Consider the following 19,677-nt stretch of genomic DNA (forward strand, 5'->3'; position numbering starts at 1 on the left):
TTACCAGTTAACAAAGACACATTAAACTTTTTTTTTACTCTGATTATCTTCTAAAAAGACTGGTTTGGTCTTACATCAGCAATTGGCTTATTTCAGCTAAGCTTCCAAATGCCAACAACTATTACTTCTATGAAGATTGTGTCATGTAATAGTCTATGAATCTAGTGCATTAGTTATGTGTCATCAGTCTTTTTATGCTGCACTTTGCAACGTGGGTGCTCTAATGTCAGACTAGCTACCTTAAGGAAAAAAAAATAAACTCTGTTCTTACCGTTATCTTTTTATATTTTGACTACAAGTAATTTCAGATGGCATCTTAAAGTTGACAAACTCTTCATACAACATCATCCCCCACTCTGGAATTATAGTTAAACTCACTAAACTAGGTATAAATCCCTATGTCACAAGATGGGTTGCCAACTGGGTCACTGACAGAACCCACACTGTGAAAGTAGCAGACTCCAAATCCGACTTCAGACCAGTGACAAGTGGAGTACCACTGGGTTCAGTCCTGGGTCCTCTCCTGTTTGGTATCTACTTCTCTGAAGTACAGGCTAACACAGAAGGTCTTTGGCTAACGAAGTTTGCAGATGACTGCAAACTAGGAGCAATAGTCGAAACTCCTAACGATGTGGACATCCTACAAAAGGGCCTCACTGAGACAGATGCCTGGTGTCAAAGCCATAGCCTCAAGCTCAATGCCAAAAAGTGCATTGTCATCCCCTTTGGTAAAAACTCTGTACCCATGAACTACCACATAGGCGGTAGTCTACTTAACACCAAAAGTGTGATAAGAGACCTTGGGACACAGGTGGACAGTAGTCTCTACTTTGATAATCACATCACCACAATAGTCAGGAAATTCTTCCACGTGGCACACCTCATCCAGGAAAAAAGAAGTCACTATTCCCCTCTACTCGTCAATCATTAGACCCATTATAGAGTACAACGCCTCTTTTGGTATGTACCTCACAAGACATCTGCAACAACTGGAAAGACCACAGAAATACCTCACAAAGAGGATTACTGGCCTCAAACAGATGCCCTATGCAGACCGTCTCAAAAAACTACAGCTTTACTCCATCACATATCGCCTACTCAGGGGCGATCTCTGCCTAACATACAAAGCTATGTCAAACCCAGAGCTGTTGGACATGCTCCACTTAAAGAAATCCCAATTCCTCCAAGCTACATGCTCTAGGGACCTAAACTTTGTCACCACAATAAACAGAACATGCTGGAGGGATAGATTCCTGTCCCAGAGACTTCCCATACTTTGGAACAAACTACTTATCTATATCAAACAAAGCTTCTCATTAGCATTCTTCAAGAAAAATCTTGATGATTGGATGGGAAATGATTAATTCACCCTGGGTCACTTCTGTGGCTCTGCTCAACAGTAGCACAGGAAAATAAATTTTTTGGGTGGCGAAAGCCAGGGTTCCTTCTTAGCTAGGCTTATATAGGCCCTAGGGCCAATAGCCTAGTACCTCCCTATGAACATGTGAACCTATATTACTTTTCACAGTTTAATTAGTGTTACATACACTTTGCATAGGCACTGCTTAAGATATAATTTTGCTACTTCACCTTGACTAAACCAGAGGTCATGAGAAACATCATATGCTGAGTTTTTTCTTTTTTTGCTACTTCAAGACAGGAAGTTTCAAATAGATATGAATACTTACAGAGTTATTGAGAAAATGAATGATATTGTGCATAAAGTATGAAGTCCAACATTGTTGTTCCATTGTTAATATCAGCAAACATTTGTCTGCTTTACATAAAACATTAAATTACCATTCATTTTCTTTGCTGGCCATTAACAATGTGTGATTTTCTAGGAACAAATTGACACATCCATTAAGCAGTCAGAAAATATGCTTAGGTAGTACAAGAGAGTGTTGCAATAATATCTGGAGTCTGTAATACTACCACTCAAGGGAATACCTGTCAGAAAAAAGCACACATATCATTTTCATGGTATCTGGAACCAATAAGTCTCTTGGGCTGTTATATCAGATGTACTTCTTCAGAGTTTCAATAAGGCTAATGTTATATTCTGCTACAAATGCATAACTACTGCTTAACTGACTTGAATTAAGAATGTCTGCAGGATTTCTATGAAATGTCTTGAAGCTGTGGGTCATACATTCGATGCTTGCTTTCGTTGTTACATATACAAACAAACTCTGTTAGGGTCAATGTCTTCAGTCCTAATAAATGATATATCTGGCATACTGTTTGTTACAATCTTTTATTTTCTCTTTGCCCTTTTGTACCCTTGGTAAGCTTAACTTGTTTTACTCATTTTGTCGTTATCTACTATCAGTATCAGTACCAGTATGCTGAAAGCTTACTAGAGCCTGAGTCATGGCTAAGTACGGCCCCGGGTTCAGTCCATCTAGGTTTTTAACAAACAAACAGAAAACAAAATCATATGTGTATTTTGATAGGTTAGAAGAAAAAGCAGAGATTAGCAGTTACATTTACCTTTGCCATTTGCTTTCACATTACATTATATTTCCTATGTACATCTTAAGGAAGGACACTGATTCATGCCAAATCAGTGAAGGTAATTTCAGTGAGTGCAATTTATTCAAAATAAAATCACTGAAAGACACTTCTAGGATATCTAAACTTTTTTTTTTTTGCTGGAGGGACAAGACCCTTGCACACCCTTTTGGTGCTCCATTTAGCTTTTGTAACAGGCTGCTGCTCCATTTAGCTTTTGTAACAGGCATATATATGTGTGTGTGTGTGTGTGTGTGTGTGTGTGTGTGTGTGTGTGTGTGTGTGTGTGTGTGTGTGTGTGTGTGTGCGTGCGTGCGTGCATGCATGCGTGCATGCGTGTGTGCATGTGTGTGTGTGTTTTGTGTGCTCCGTTTAGCTTTTGTAACAGGCATGTCTGTGTCTGGATAAAGGCAGTTCCTAAATGCTCATCCCCTACATGGATCCCCTCAAATTATCAATGTATGGTCTGTTATTCTCACTAGGGCTAATATACAATTATCAGCCATGAGATAGATAACACCAATCAGAAAATGTTAATTCAAGCACCAAAATGGAATTAGCTAAGCTTAAAATGTCCTCCAAGTGAACCTATGTTGTGGTAGTAAATAGTTATAAAAAATTGCCCTTTTTAGATCACTAAGTTCCCTTCTCAACCCCCCCCCCCCCAGTCTTCAACAGTTTCCGGCACCTATGCATAGGTATTGTCATGCTTTGACTTCTCTAGTAATTGCTTTGCACTCTGTACTGCACTTTCAGCTAGACCATTTGACTTTGGGTATTCAAGACTACTAGTAACATATACAAAGTCCCATTGTTTTGCAAATTTCTGAAACAACAGACTGCTAAATTGGGTACCATTGTCAGAGATAAGTTTCTGTGGACTCACATGGACTGAGAAATGATTTTTCAACTTGGTGATACCAACAGTGGATGTTAGGTTAGGTAGTAAATTGATCTCAAACCAGTTTGAATAAGAGTCTACTAACACTAAGCACTGCTGATTGTTCCATTCAAATATATCAGTGGCTACTGTTGACAAAGGTAGTTCAGGAACTTGACTTAGCTGAAGTGGTTCTTTTTGCAAATGCAGTTTAGTACTATTGCATACTGAGCAAGCACAACACACTTTGTTAATGTCTTTTGCTAGAGAAAATACCAGTCCTCTTGCACTTCTTTTGGTAGATTTGGAACCTGGGTGACTACAATGCAAAATCTGAATATATCCACATTGTAAGGAATCAGAAACAACAATTTTAGGACCTTTTAAAATAATGTCATCTTTCATCAACATCTCATCTCTGTAAGGAAAATAAGGTTACACTTCAAGTGGTACACTAGATTGCTTTGACGGCCATCCTACATTGATGTAGTGGTTGAGCTTTTGCAAAACCTGATCAGTCTTTGTATGATCTGTCAGCTCATCGAGTCTTGTGGTAGAAAAATTACACAATTCCATGACATTGAAGTCAAAATTCTCTGCATCAAGCTGTTCCATTGTATTTCTGGACAATCTGGATAAGGTATCAGCCAGATAAAGAAGTTTGCCTTTTGTATAGACCATTTTGAAGTTGTACTTTTGCAATTTGAGCATCGTTCTTTGTAATCTTGCTGAAGTGGAATACATAGGCTTTTTTAAAATAGTAAGTAGAGGTTAATGATCAGTTTCAGTCTGGATAGCTTGACCCTAAATATAATCATGAAAGTTTGAACATGCAAACACAATTGCCAAGTTCTTTCTCAATTTGAGCATATTGCATTTTAGTTTGGGTAAGAGTTCTAGATGCATAGGCTACTGGTCTGCCCTATTGGAGAGCAACTGCATCAAGACCAAATTTTGAAGCATCACAGGAAATAGTCATTGGTTTGTTGACATCATGGCATCTTAATGTAGGTGGAGTGGCAATTTTCTGCTTAAGGTCTTCAAATGCTCTCTGGTGTTGTTCTAACCAAGACCATGCAACATTTTTGCGCATCATCTATCTCAAAGGCACTGTCAACTCATTGAAGTCTGGTAAGAATTTGCCTAAATAGTTGACCATACCAAGAAAACGTTGTAGAGCTTGAACATTATCCGGTGCTGGCATCTCGAGAATTACTGCTTGCTTGGATGGGTCTGAACATAAGCTAGTGCTAGTAAATAAATGACCTACATTTGTAAGTTCTGGTAGTCTGAATTTGCACTTCAGAGTACAGAGCTTTAAGTACACTTCAAGCTCTGTCTAGAACTTTCCTGAGGTTTCTGTCATGCTCTGCTTCACCATTGTCTCCTACCAATAAATCATCTACTATTATGGCACAAAGACATCCTGAAAAAAATTGCTCCATTGCACACTGAAAGACTTCAGTTACGGAATTTATTCCAAATGGCACCCTAAGGAATCTATATATTCCAAATAGGGTACTGAATGTAGTCAGTAGTGAAGATTTGCAATCAAGCAGCTAAATTAAATTAAATTAATTAATAAATTAATAGCTTTGTTGTAGGGACTGTCACATTCATTTGATAGCAGTAACTACATGATAATTAGCATTTGTCATCTAGTAACTGCATGAATTCAAACATCACTTAATGCTAGAATGTAATTAGTTCCTGCAGATGCTATAACTGTCAGGTAAGTATTAACAGGGACTTTACCACTGAACCGAGTTACTAAATCTAGTCAAGAAAGTCAGATTTAACATTGAACTGAGTTCCTAAATTTAGTCAAGGAAATTAGCCTTTGTTGTCACAGAGCTGAAAGCAAGGTCTCTTTTATTTCTGGCACAGTAAATAGGGAATCAGTGATAGTCACAATTTACTGAAGCTAACTGAGTTGTCAGAATAATATAAAATGAATACCAGAACATCATCTCCCTATGCAGTACCCAGCTGCACATTCTAATCAATAGTAAATAAAGTCACTGGTCCAACATCTTACTGAGAGAGAGGACTACCATTTGATAAAGTCACTGTGATTTATATGCTGTTTAAAAGCAGGAATGTCCTCTCAAAAATTTATATATTTTATTGTGTGGTCTCAGATACATGGGTACATTCTGCTATGGAAGAAATCGGTGAGCGAGAACTGATTATTTTGTGGTAAATCTGCAAAAACTGATTATTTTGTGTGAAACAGATAAGGTTTATTGAGCCATTTTCAGCTTAGACATGTTTATGTGTGTATGTATATATTTATTTATTTATTTATTTATTTATTTATTTATGTGTGCATGCATTTCTTTACTTTTATTTATTCAAGCTTTTGGCTGGGGTCATGGACTGATCCATACTGGACACATTTCAGCCACAGCCTGGGAACACAACAGTGTAGAAATAGGGCAGGAAATTTTTTGAGTAGGCAGTGGAAGTTTCAGCATGGTGGTGCTGCGGTAGCGTTGTCACCTCACAGTAAGACATTGTCCTGTTCAATTCTCACCTAGAGCGTCTTCTGTATGGAGACATGTGTGAATGGGTATACCTTCGTTGAAGGTTGTGCGTCAGCGCCAGCAACTCGGCACGTAAAAACCTACTGCCAATCATTAGCGGACCGGAGTTCCACTGTGGCGACCCCTAACTGGGAAAAGCCGAAAGACACAACAACAAGTGGAAGTTTCAGCAGTACACAAATAACATGCAGTAAACGAGCAGCAACATATGTATATAAATATATATATATATATATATATATATATATATATATATATATATATACAATACACACACACACACACACACACATTAGAGTAGCTTGATATATATATATATATATATATATATATATATATATATATTAGAGCCTGTGAGTAACAGAAATTATGGAGAGAAGTATAGAATGAGGGTGTTGGAATTGAGGAGGAAAATGTTATGTAAATTATTGTTGGGGAACTAAAGCAAGACCATGAGTCTTACTTTATGGGGAACTGACGCCGTTTAAATATAATGTTTTGTATGTTTGTTGGATTTTGTCCATTACAGCCCTTACAATGCATCTACAGAAATATGAACTGCAGTTATGTTCACAATATATACATGCATGTTCATAATTCCACTTCTATTATTTTCCTGTTTTCCTTCTTAAGCAAGAAAAGTCAAAAGAATGCTTAATAGAAAGAAAACTTTCCAGGCAGAATGCAAAAAGTCAGATCGATTTACAAGGGCAATCCATGCAACAGAACAGTGATGGTAAGTATTGGCTATACAGTTATGTTAATTGAGTTTGAATATAGTTCTGATTATATTAATAAAATTGCAATACAAATGCAGCTGGGAATTTGTTGCAGTTAAAATTGCAAGGATACCTTCATACTTTTGTGTAAATTTATATTTAGGTCTAAAAGACATTTCACACTACTTTCTTCCCACTGATGGTAGATTTTTAAATATGAATAGCACAAAACGCGGCTCCGATACAATAAAAGGCTGTCTTCTATGTTCCAGGACCTGGATGGTCCAACTAAATCCAAAGTAGTCCGATAAAAATAATGATTGAATGGAAGGAATAGTAAAATAATCCACACCCAGGAAATAAAAAACAAAAGTAACATACACAGTTCATTGACATTCACTGATTAAGCACTTTCATCTCCCTCCAGAGACTTCTTCAGAATCAATTAACATCACACAAATTCATCTTTTTATATTGTTCCTATACAAAATCATTGGCTCGCAATAAGAGACTTTAATTAACTAATTGTTATTTAAAGAGCTAGCATGTAACATAAAACAGTAAAAACAGTGAATCTGAAACATAATGATTAAAACAGAGTTGTCTGAGCCATCTTTTCAAATAAATATATGTGTGTACACAATTTGTGTGATGTTAATTGATTCTGAAGAAGTCTCCGGAGGGAGATGAAAGCGCTTAATCAGTGAATGTCAATGAACTGTGTATGCTACTTTTGTTTTTTATTTCCTGAGTGTGGATTATTTTACTATTCCATTAAATCATTATTTTTATCGGACTACTTTGGATTTATTTGGACCATCCAGGTCCTGGAACATAGAAGACAGCCTTTTATTGTACCGGAGCCGCGCTTTGTGCTATTCAGTTTTAGCTGCTTTTGCTTGTGGTTACTGGTCAACAGATTTTTAAATATCACACAGGAACTGCCCTCAAACATTCCTTATTGGTAGTGGTAGTGGGGAAGTGATCATTATCCCCACACCTTCTGTATGATATATTTTCATCTCATATTTCTAATAGCACCTCTGACCATGTGTCAGTGTTGTGGATTGGATAGCAGGTTCCATGTCGAATTAACACATTTTGGTTAATTTAATTGCCTTGATTACAGAGTTTTAATGTCAAGACCTGTTTACAAAACAGACTGAAAAAAGACAAGCATTTTCAACAGTGTTGTATAATTTTCAAAAAACATATGTAGACTGCAAGTCTTCATTAACAAACTTGATTATTTATTATTTATTTTATTTATTTTATTTTATTTTACATTTGTTGACCGGGCTAGTCTAACTGGATATATGTCCATTTTCAGTAGAGGCCCGGGGAGAAAAGCTCCAAGCACTAGCAGTGACAAATAATACAGTAGTTAGTAAATAGTCAAGTAACAGTACATTGTCTGTGTTGGCAAGAACAAAAATAGTAATAATTAATTTAGTAGGCTGAAGTTAATATCAATAACAGAGAGATAAACAAAAACAATAATATATATAATTTGTTTTTTTTAGATTACAAAGTAAGCATCAAATAAATAGTATGGAAGAGAAGTGTAGAGAGAGCAAGAAGGGGAATAAGATGTCAGTCAGGGTTAGAGCATGGACAAAGCCAGTGAGATTTAAGATGTTCTTTAAGATGTTTTTTAAATTGGAAAGTAGAAGCAAGGGTGGATAGTTCAGTAGGAAGCTGGTTCCAGTTTTAACCTACTGTGTTGGAGAAAAGTAAGTCCCCAGCTTTGTTTTTTGACTTAGTAGTGGCAACAAGGAGCTTGTTTGCTGAGTGCAGTGTTTCAAGATTTTTGTATGGTGTGATCAGATTAGTGAGGATAGGGGTATTGTTAGGGTGATAAAGGATCTTTTGGTATTGACAGAGTAGTTGATTTTGCAGTTCTAGCCATCCCAGTTGTTTAAGGTTGAGACAGTGATGAGTTCTAAATGGGGTACCAGTGGCAAATCTGGCTATATTATTATAACTGGTGGAAAGTTTGATAAGGTTGTTCTTAGATAGATTGGTGTATATCGCAGAAGCACAGAACAGGGTAGAGATTAGATGGGTCTGGGCAGTAGTCATTCTGGCTGATGGGGTGAGGGAGGGTTTGATTCTGTAAAGGGTGCCTAGTTTTTTGTTAACAGACTTTATTGTAGAACTAATGTGGTCATCAAAGTTAAGGTTGTTATCAATTGATGTTATGTGATCCTATCTCGCCTACATTCTGACTGATGGGTTCGGAGCCGATCCCTCGGCTCCGACTCGGCACGCTTATGCCAAAGAGCGAAGTCTCTTATTGGCTGAGCTTACTATATCCCAGGATGCACCACTACCAGTCCCCCAGATCTCATTTGCCGCTAACTAGCAAAGACGTGGTCTCGAGCTGGCTGAGCTAAGTAGTGTTTTCACTAACTTTTTCTGTCAGGAATTTGCTATTTCTATAACAAAAAGCTGTTTTAACAGCTACTCTGTACTTTTGTGTGTGACTGGAAATTTTTTTGTGGAAAATTTGTGTGTGATTGGGTGTTTGTTCTGACTAGAGGCCACCTTGATCTGTAGGGCCTTTCCCTGTCAGTCAATCCCTTTCAAATCCTTAGGGGTTCTAGGATCCCCTTGAGTTTTTTTCTCTGTTGTTATCGGGCTGTCAATCTTAACCGGCAACCGTAAGCTAATCTTTGTAGTGTCAGTCAATTTAGAAAGACAATACAGAATAGTGGGGTTTTTTCTGTGAGAGAGTTACTGGATTGTTGTTATAATGTCTCAGGCTCCTAGGCCTTCGGGCTTTAAGAAGTGCACTAAGTGCAGTTTTAAAATGTCTATCACGGATGACCACTCTCTCTGTGTATATTGTTTGGGCGCCAAACATTTGCAGGAGTCCTGCAGCGTGCGTCACGCGTTTTCCTCGAGGGTCCTCCAAGAGAGGAAAAATAAACTTATTTTGAAAGGCCTTATAAAACCCTCTTTTGAAGAAGCATTAGCGTCCTCTCCTTCTCCTGCTAAAAAGAAAAGGGCGTCGGCTCCGACCAGTCCGTCGGACCCGACCGCCAAAAGACATAGGCAGGCTTCTCCTTCGGCTCCAAGGACTTTGGAGCCGAGGGTGGAATGGTCTGCCTCGATGCCTCCAGTCTCGACTCCTCTGGCTTCGGAGCCAATGGCTGGGGCATCGAGAGGCGGGTCACCTTCATCGGCTCCACTGATCTCGGAGCCGATGAAGGTTGTCCGCTCAGACACTTCCTCCTCAGCGCCGAAGTCCTCCTCGGCACCGATGGAAACTGGTTTGTGCATTCCTTCGGCGCCGATAGTTATCGAGTCACCTCGGAGCCGGTCCCCTAGTCCCTTGGGGCCGTTGGAGAGGCCTACTCGAACCCGTTCGGTCTCCTCTAGGTCATCGAGGATGTCAGATTCGGACATAGACAGGGTGCTCCAAAGACTGTTCCAGTCCCCAGTCTTTCAAAAATTTGTTTCGGCTCCAACCCAATTGGTTTCGGAGCCGATAGCCCACTCCATTGCCATTCCTCCTCCGACCGCCGGCTCCGTCGGAGCAGGTGCTGATGGAGCCAGTGGAGATCCTAGGGTCGGCTCCGACCCTTACTCCAACCCCGGCCTTGGTCCGAGTTTAGCACGAACTTCTTCGGCCGGACCCGGGGTGACGTTTTGGGACCAATGCTGTCGGTTCCGAGCCTCCCTCTCGGTGCTTCGGCCGCGGGACTTCCGTCTGCTATCATGGCTCCGGGGACTGGACACTCCCAGGATTCTGGGGGTCCGGCTTTCAGAGCTATGAGGAGTGCCTTGGCCAAGTCTTCTTGACCATCTCTACGGCTTTACCGGCACCTTCCTGGGCATGGAGACTGGGTCTCTGGCAGTTCCCCTGTCTCTAGGCAGCGGAGCCCGGGCCTGAGGTTACCCCACTGGGGTTCCCCTCCTCCTGAGGGTTCTTGAGTTGTCTTGGAGGAACCCCCAAGGAAGAGATCGTGCAAGAGGAAGCACGTGGACTCCCCGAGTCTCTTACATCGGACACTGATCTTGATGATGCGGAGGGTCCCCAAAGTCGTCCTCGGATGATGTCTCATTTGCAGACATTCTAGAGATCCTTAAGCAACGAGGCGGCTGGATTTCCAAACCCCCCTCCGCTGATGAGTCAGTACTTCTCAAGGCCTTTGGGGTTCAGCCCTCCGCCTCCTGGGTGTCTCCGCCCTTCGACGAGCTCCTGGATTTGGTTTGTCGGAGGGCATGGGAACATCCAGATACTGTGGAACCAGTGCCTTCTCGCCCTAACAAATTTTTGTCTGCCCCACCCGAGAAGGAGTTCTTGACGAAAGGCGTGGCCGTAGATGCCATGGTGGTGGCATCTGCTACACAGCAGGACGTGGCAGAGGCTTCAACGTCCGTCCATCCTCCTAATAAGGAGTCTAGGAGCATGGACGATGCGGAAGCGCACCCTGACTTCAGCGGCCTTTACTCTAAGGTCCCTGAATTATTTGGCACATTTCACCAGACTACAGAGGGATCTGGTCAAGGAGCTGTCAGACTCCCTCTCAGGTAACCTACCTGAGCAGCTAGCCCAGTCGGTTAGCTCTCAGTTGGCTATCCTTACCTCGATTTCTAACTCGTCCATGAGGCTCATTTCATATGCGGCCGAAGGGCGGTAAGCGGCAGGCACAGGCGTGGCTCTACGGAGACAAGCCTGGCTCCGTTTGTGTCATTTCGCGGAGGCCTTCAAGTCTTCCTTCGCCGACGCTCCCTTTGATGGGTCCTCTTTGTTTGGACCCAAGGTAAAAGACACTCTTACCCGCTGTGAGCAAGAGGGAAAAACTTTATCTGCTGTAGGAGCACGTTATTCCACTCCCTTTCAGCCTTATCCCAAGGCTAAAAGAGGAGGGAAGATGTGGTTCCGCAAATCACAGAAGTTCTTTCCTCAACAGCAGGAAGATTCCCCTTCCAGAGGCAGAGGACGGGGAAATTTTTCTGGGAGACGCCGTCCCAGAGGCGGCAGAGGGCCCCGCAACACTGGAGACCGCGAGTCCTTTCGTGGCTCTTCAGCCTCTCACACTTCATGAGGGATTGCCCGGCTGTGCTGCTCCGGAGCCAGTCGGGTGCCGTTTTGACAAGCACCTAAAAGCCTGGGAGTCTATTACTCAGGACAGATGGGTGCTTCGGATTATTGCCGGAGGTTACACCATTCCCTTCAAACACTCACCCCCACCGTCCAAAAAAATCCCGGACCCACCACCCAGTCAAAGGGAAATTGCAGCCGCAAAAGCTTCAAAGCTGCTAGAAAAAGGAGTCATCCAACCGGTCCCCACAGACCAGATCGGATCCGGAAATTACTCAAGGTTCTTTTTAGTGCCAAAAAAGACAGGGGACCTGAGACCCATTTTGGATCTCAGCAAACTAAACCAGTCCGTCATGAAGTCCAAATTCTGAATGGTCACTTTACAATCCATTCTCCCATTGTTGGAGAAGGATGTTTGCATGTGCTCCATAGATCTCAAGGACGCCTATTATCACATACCGATACATCAGGCATCCAGGAGGTATCTGCGCTTCAGCCTGGGAGACAGTCATTTCCAATTTTGTGCACTGCCCTTTGGTCTCACCACAGCCCCCAGGGTGTTCACCAAGTGTTTGGCAGTAGTGACTGCTCACCTGAGGAGTCTCGGATTCCAAGTGTTTCCCTATCTGGACGACTGGCTCCTGACTGCCACCACCAGGCATCTACTACTAGACAACCTACAAGCCACCATCTCCTGGGTGTTTCCTGGGAATTACATTCAACTGGTCAAAGTCTGTCTTGCTGCCCTCTCAGCGCATAAGATTCATAGGAGCAGAGATAGACTCAAAATTGATGCGCATCTTCCTTCCTACCAAAAGGATTCAAACATTACAAGGTCAAGTCCGAGCCCTGCTTCCAAGATCCAAAGCCCTAGCCAGGTTGGTCCTGCAACTTTTAGGTTCAATGTCTGCCACGGTTCTCTTAGTTCCGCTGGCAAGATTGCACATGAGGATTCTTCAGTGGCTGTTATCGACACAATGGTCTTTTCAGGATCTCCCCCTCAATCATCTCATATTGATTACAGAAACGTGCAAACGGGACCTCCGCTGGTGGCTTCAGCCATCCAATCTGAATCAGGGAAGACCTATTGTTATACCCCCTCCAGTGGCCACTTTGACAACGGATGCCTCCCAGACGGGGTGGGGGGGGGGCATTGTCTGGGCAGGTTAGTTCAGGGTTCTTGGCTTCCAGACGAAACCTTTCTCCATATCAATGTATTGGAAATGAGGGCTGTACTTCTGTCCCTACAAGCCCTCCACAAGTTTCTCCCTCAAGGCATTATCGCTATCCACTCAGACAACATGTCGGTGGTCTGGTATCTAAACAAACAAGGAGGGACCAGATCTTACCCCCTTTGCAGAGAGGCCATGAGGGTGTGGGAATGGGCAGTAGCTACCAACCGCTTCCTGGTAGCGACCCACATTCCAGGAAAATCCAATGTATTGGCAGACAGATTAAGCAGGACGATTCTCTCTCCTCACGAGTGGTCCCTGAACGAAACAGTAGCAGCTCAGGTTTTCAAAAGATGGGGGACCCCGTGCTGCGACCTATTTGCAACACCACAAAACATGAAGTGCAAAAGGTTCTTTTCCTTGACTCCGCGTCAGGGGGAGGCAGCTACGGATGCTCTAGTCCAACCTTGGCCAACAGGACTACTTTATGCTTTTCCTCCGGTTCCACTCCTCCCCAAAGTCATCCAGAAAGCTTCCCAATTGGGGTCCACAATGATTCTAATTGCTCCGTACTGGCCATGTCAGGTATGGTTCCCCTACCTAAAGAAATTTGCTCTGGACGGTCCTTGGTTTTTGGATCTAACTCCAGACCTGCTGATTCATCAGTCGGGACGACAGCACCAGTCCCTTCAAACTTTGAAATTAACAGCTTGGCTCCTCCACTTCCGACCTTACTCAGAAATCACACCTTAGACCCGGAAGTTATTCACATTTTATCTTCAGCCCACAAACCCACCACTAAGAAATTGTATCTCAGTAAGTGGAAGAGGTTTGCTATCTGGGCTCAACTCAGAGGCTTAGACCCTATTACTGCCCCGATACCAGAGGTCTTAAAATTTTTAACATCCTTGTTTAATCAAGGATCTTCAGTCTCTACTATTAAAGTCCAACTAGCAGCTATCTCCAAATTTCACGAATCTATAGACCCACCGTTGATGAGCAGCAGATTATGTAAAACTTTCATGAAAGGTGCTGTGCTTTTAAGACCCCCAGTTTTTCATCCTGCGCCTCCGTGGGATCTTGATTTGGTACTTCGTGTCTTAACATCTTCCCCTTTTGAACTGGCTGCTACATGTGAGTTGAAATATCTGTCTTGGAAAACTGCCTTCTTAGTTGCAATTACCTCTGCAAGAAGAGTTTCAGAACTTCAAGCCCTATCTATCAAACCACCGTACTTGATTTTTCACAAGGATAGAGTATCACTTAGGCCTAATCCATCTTTTGTTCCAAAAGTTTGTTCTAGTCTCTGTCTCCAACAATCTCTAGAGCTACCAGTTTTCTTTCCAAAATTTTCAAATGAAGCGGAATACACTTTGCATAAATTGGATGTTCACAGGCAATTGCGCTTCTATCTAGACAGGACTCAACAAATTAGAGAAACAGACCAATTGTTTGTGTCCTTTTCAGATAATAAATTGGGTAAAACCATCACTAAAGCTACTATTTCCAAATGGATTAGAGATTGCATAACTCAGGCTTATTCCTCTTCAAATAAGCAACTTACAACATCTATCAAAGCTCACTCTACCAGAGCTATGGCTACCTCTATTGCGTTTCATTCCAAGCTCGCTATTTCCAAGATTTGTGCTGCGGCTACTTGGTCCAACCCGCACACTTTCATTTCCCACTATAAATTGGATGTGGCATCTAAAGGGCGAGCATCATTTGGTTCCACGGTACTCAGGAGTGTTTTCCAGTGAGCCACCCAGGATTCAGGTGCTAGGGACGCTGTCCCATCAGTCAGAATGTAGGCGAGATAGGATCACATAACATCTTTTAGTTATGTACTCACCATAACTTCAGATGTTTGGGATCCATCTCGCCTACATTCCTAATACCCACCCTCCTTCCCCCTGCCTTGGAGATCAGAAGAGATTGAACGGTTTGAGTTCTACTGTTTTTATCTTGTTTCATCTGGCAATGTTATATAAGCAGTGCATGCGTGTGTGCATGTATGCGGACAAACTAGATCTGGGGGACTGGTAGTGGTGCATCCTGGGATATAGTAAGCTCAGCCAATAAGAGACTTCGCTCTTTGGCATAAGTGTGCCGGGTCGGAGCCGAGGGATCGGCTCCGAACCCATCAGTCAGAATGTAGGCGAGATGGATCCCAAACATCTGAAGTTATGGTGAGTACATAACTAAAAGTTACTCCTAGTAGATGGGTTGTTGTGTCATGAGTTATGTTAGTACCATTGTTTGAGGTAATTGTGAAGTACAGTTGAGGTGATTTTAGATTTGGAGCAAAGAGCAGTAATTTTTGTTTTTTTGGGGTTCAGGAGGAGGCAGTGTTGTGTAAACCAATTTTCAACACTGTTGAATACAGTTTGAGTGAGGGATTGGAGAGAGGCTATAGTCTTGGCTGAACAAATTAAAGTAGAGTCATCTGCATATTGTATGCAGGTAGCTTGAGGAATTTGGGTATGAAGATTGTTAATAAATAAGGAAAAGAGTAGGGGTCCTAAGATGGAGCCTTGGGGTACTCCAATATTCACTGGGAGGGATGTAGAAAGATTGTTATCCCAAAGTACTGCTTGCTGTCTGTTTTCCAGGTAGGACTTAAACCATTGTAATGTTTGTGTTAAGTGATTGGGCTTTTAGTATGTCTATAAGTATATTGTGGTTTACCATATCAAAGGCTTTTGAAAGGTCAATAAATAGTGCAGAGGAGAAAGTGTTATTGTTACGATTTTTGTTTATGGAGTCAGAAAAGGACAACAGGGCAGTGGTTGTGCTATGGAATGGCCTGAAGCCATGTTGGCAGTTGGCAAGTAGGTTATTTTGGAGGAGGTGGTCAAGTAGTTGTCTGCGAATGCATTTTTCCATTATCTTAGCTATTGGAGAGAGTAAGACAATAGGCCGAAAGTTGATGAGTTCAGTAGATGACCCATCTTTATGTAATGGGATGATGTGGGATACTTTCCATATGGCAGGAATTTTGCTTTCTAAAATAGTTCTATTGATAAGGATGGAGATGGGGTAGGCTATGGCTTTTGCAGCAATTTGCAGGTATTCAGCTGGCAGACAGTCAGCAGATGGGGTGCAAGGTTTTAGTTTTTGAAGGAGATTACAGATTAGGAATGTAGGTACAGGTTGTATTTGAAAGGTGGGAGAAGGAGTCCTAGTGGAATTTAATGGGCAAGTGGTCATAGGTGGCAGAGTATTGGCTAGGGTTTGAATGGCTTCAGTAAAGTAGGTATTAAAGGTGTCGGGAATCTGGTTGGAGTTATTATGGTTGAATCCTGCTGGGGCAGGAGTTGAAGAGTGTCCTGGCTGAAGAAGTTTGTTTATACTTGTCCAGAATTTTTGTGGATTTTGTGTATGGGTTTGTTGGAGATGAATGAAATACTTTTTTTTGTCTCTGAGAATAGCTTTCTTGGTGGCATTTCTTAACTGTTTAAAGTAAAGGTGATCTGATGGACATTTGGAGGCTCTCCATTTTGCCCAGATTTTATTTCTAAGGAGGATGTTTTGCCTAGTTTGTTTTGTGAGCCAGGGGGCAATTTTGGTTTTAATATATGAAGAGAGATAGTGGGCATGGAAGTCTAGGATTTGAAGAAATTTAGTGTTAAAAAAGGTCACTGCTTCATCATGTTGAAAATGAGACATTGGTAACCAGTCACATGCTTTCAGTTCATTTCGGAAGCTGTCTGGATTAAAAGACTTTTTGGAGCGTGAGGTTTTAAAGTTGTTACTAGTTGGGATATGAACTCTCTGTTTTATAATGTAGGTTAGCATGTGATCATTGATATCGTCAGGAAGGGTTCCTGATTTATAGGTATCAAGGTAGTTGTTGATAAGTATCCAGTCTAGGATGGTTGCTTTACTGCTTGGCTTATGGATTCTAGTTGGAGTGGTTATAATTTGTGAGAATCCATAGAGATTTGTGTGGTTAGTTGGATTAGGGGAACTGCAGGTAACCCAGTCTATATTAAAGTCACCTAATACTATTGTCTCCTGAGGAAGATGGGTAGAGAGGTAACTAAGTATGTTTTCAAGAGTATTTGTATTACTGCCAGGGGGGAGATATGCGCAAATTAGACAGATTGATTTGGAGTTGTTGATTTGAGGTTTTGCAGTAAGGGTTTCTGAACTGGTGTCTGGAGGTAGGAGTATATTGAAGGGTGATACTTGGAGTTTAGATTTGTACAGAATTGCTATACCTCCACCTTTTTTGGTTTTACGGTCACATCTTAGGATGTTGTAACCAGGAGGGGTAATCTCCTGGTCCAGGGTTGAGGGCTTTAGCCATGTCTCTGTAATGCAGAGAATATCAAATGAGTGAACATCTAAGAGTGCATGTAGGTGGGTTATTTTGTTGTTTATGCTACGAATGTTAAGGTGAGCTATGAGGAGGGAGTTAGATTTAGATAAGGTAGTGATAACAGGCACTGTTTGGTTTTGTAGATTATTGGCATTATCAGTAATAGGACCAGGGTTTGGGTGAATATCACCATCTAATAGAGGGTGTAGATGAGGATATTCTACAAAAAATAAATTCCTCATTGTGTTTATCATCCCAAGTCCATTTTCTGTTAATCCCTTGTCAGTCCGACCCTTCTGCCACATCTATTGAACACTGTCACCATCACTTTTCATCTTTTTTCAGATAGAAAGAAAATCCCCATAAGCCAGAGTGGTGGGATACAAGGACCTTCATCAGTTGTTGAAAGACCTGGGAAGGGGATGTATCTGCTGTTCCATAATTACCCAGCACCCCCCCCCCCCCCCCCACACACACACACACACACAGCAAGTGCTGACATGAGAATCTTTTTACCTTAAGGCTGCTCTAAGAGTAACTTTAAGGAGGATTTTATTATGTTTGTCTGACTGAAACAAGAGAGTAAACCAGTGACCACACTAATTTCTTCCACAGGTTTGAACAGTTTATCGTCTGTTTCATCCATGCCAGCACCATTAGTGCAAACTGCCCAAAAGGAAGACAAACACGGTGACATTTTAGTTCAGTCAATGCCTGCTTTGGATCTAGACATTGCCAACTTCTATCAAGAAGAAACATCAGGTTCCATTTTTCTTCATTTTTGTAGGAGTGTTGCTGTTGTTGCATCTTTCATCTTCCAGGTTAAAAATACATTGCTTAAGCTTATACCTGACAAAGAGATGAAATATATGTAACATATGCTTATTTTATTTATCTGTTTATTTATTTGCTTATTTGATATTTGTTGATACAGTTTCTTCTTGTGGTTCTCTACTGAACTGACCTGTCTTTTTCAAACAAAATAATATCATGCTAAACAGTGTCTAGAAAGAGCATTTCCACAGTATAACCTTTTGATACTAAATTATAAAGTCACATGAGGTCATCTTTAATGATGGAGCTGAAGCATATATGGTTTATTTTATTCTTTTTTTTATTTGTGCTGTGTGTGAATGAAGTGGCAGTCCTGATTTTAGGCCCATCCTTTCCTAAAACTCAGGAAGGCAGCATTAAAGTTCACAAAAAAAAAAAAAAAAAAAAAAAAAAAACGTTTTGTTTTAAAGTGTTGCTAGCATTCATTTAGAACTAATAGAATAAAGTCTTCTGCCAGGTGTTTTTAGCAGTTGCTTGTCTCTTAGGGCTCATAAGAGAACACAATGCACTTTTTTTTCATTTTTTTCTGCACACATTGAAAGATCACTACTTAGCTTTGTCACCTAGTCAGTTGCTTCAGGCTGACTACTTCAGAAGTATTATACCCTGTTAAAAGTAAGTGACAACATTTTTGTCTCCTTTGGGATTGGATAAATGGTAGCCCCTAAGAATGTCAGCAGTAAATGTTTTTTCAGACCACCAAATTCCTCATAAAGATGCTCATCCAAAGTGTAAGGTTTGCTCTTTGGAAAGCACAATATTCCCTGTACTTTATTTAATATAACACTCTAGCTAGAATAACAAAAACAATATTCATAGACCAAAAAATTGCTGCTGTATCTTGTGCTGGTTCATCTGTCAGTACAATTTATTAACAAGTGTGACAAAATTAAGTACAAAGGAAAAGGCAATCACAGAGGGAGTCCTTTTAAATCTAGGAAACAAACAATGCTACAAGTTGAGTCTTCAAAGGGGCAGGTTACAGGACACCCTGTTTGGCTGCTAGAGTCAGAGTTTATCCAGGCACATCAAAGGGAAAGCTGACTTGTTTCCCATTAAATCCTGATGACCCATATTTACTCAAAGGGGTTTCTGAGAGAAGAAATCTATTGGCAAACATTGTGTCACGGAAAAGAAGTGGTACATTTTTGAAGACTGAACCTTTAGGACCTTTTAGGTTTACTGAAAGAAACATCTCCTTCCCGGATATCAGCCTCTATATCCCCAGATTAGGCCTTTTGTGCACATTTAGTCAGCTTCAGAGACCATCTCTTTTTTGCTGGCTGCTTTTACTTTGACACTAATATGTAGACTGTATTTTATATATCATGGAAAAAGTTGGGTAAAAAAAGGACTATTTGCACAGGCCCCAGGATACAATAGTGCCCACTCCTGGTGTACACACTGATGCCAGGACTGTGAAAAAGGCAGCGTTGAATCCTTAGAACATGGAAGCAACCCTGCCACAGAGCTAAGTCAGGTTCAGATCAAGAGTGCACACCCAGCATGACAGAAGGAAGTACTCCACATAAAAAAATTGATTGACCAAGCAAGTGACATAGCACTATAATTTGACTATTGAGGATAAGGAAGAGATTATGTACTGTTACTATTATGCAAAAAAAAAAAATTGAA

At 41.3% G+C, this 19,677-nt stretch overlaps 1 protein-coding gene across 1 annotated transcript in view; it reads left to right on the forward strand.

Annotated features, from left to right (window-relative positions):
- LOC122816190 (radial spoke head 10 homolog B-like) overlaps positions 1-19,677 on the forward strand; it is a 1,099,140-nt gene that overhangs the window by 1,050,839 nt on the left and 28,624 nt on the right. Inside the window, exons 18-19 of the mRNA XM_044088939.1 lie at positions 6,574-6,676; positions 17,824-17,970. Coding sequence (XP_043944874.1) covers positions 6,574-6,676; positions 17,824-17,970 — 250 coding nt within the window. The remainder of the gene's footprint in view (positions 1-6,573; positions 6,677-17,823; positions 17,971-19,677) is intronic.

The sequence above is a fragment of the Protopterus annectens genome, chromosome 12.part0 (assembly GCF_019279795.1).
Source record: "Protopterus annectens isolate FY-2018-M chromosome 12.part0, PAN1.0, whole genome shotgun sequence".
NCBI lineage: Eukaryota > Metazoa > Chordata > Ceratodontiformes > Protopteridae > Protopterus > Protopterus annectens.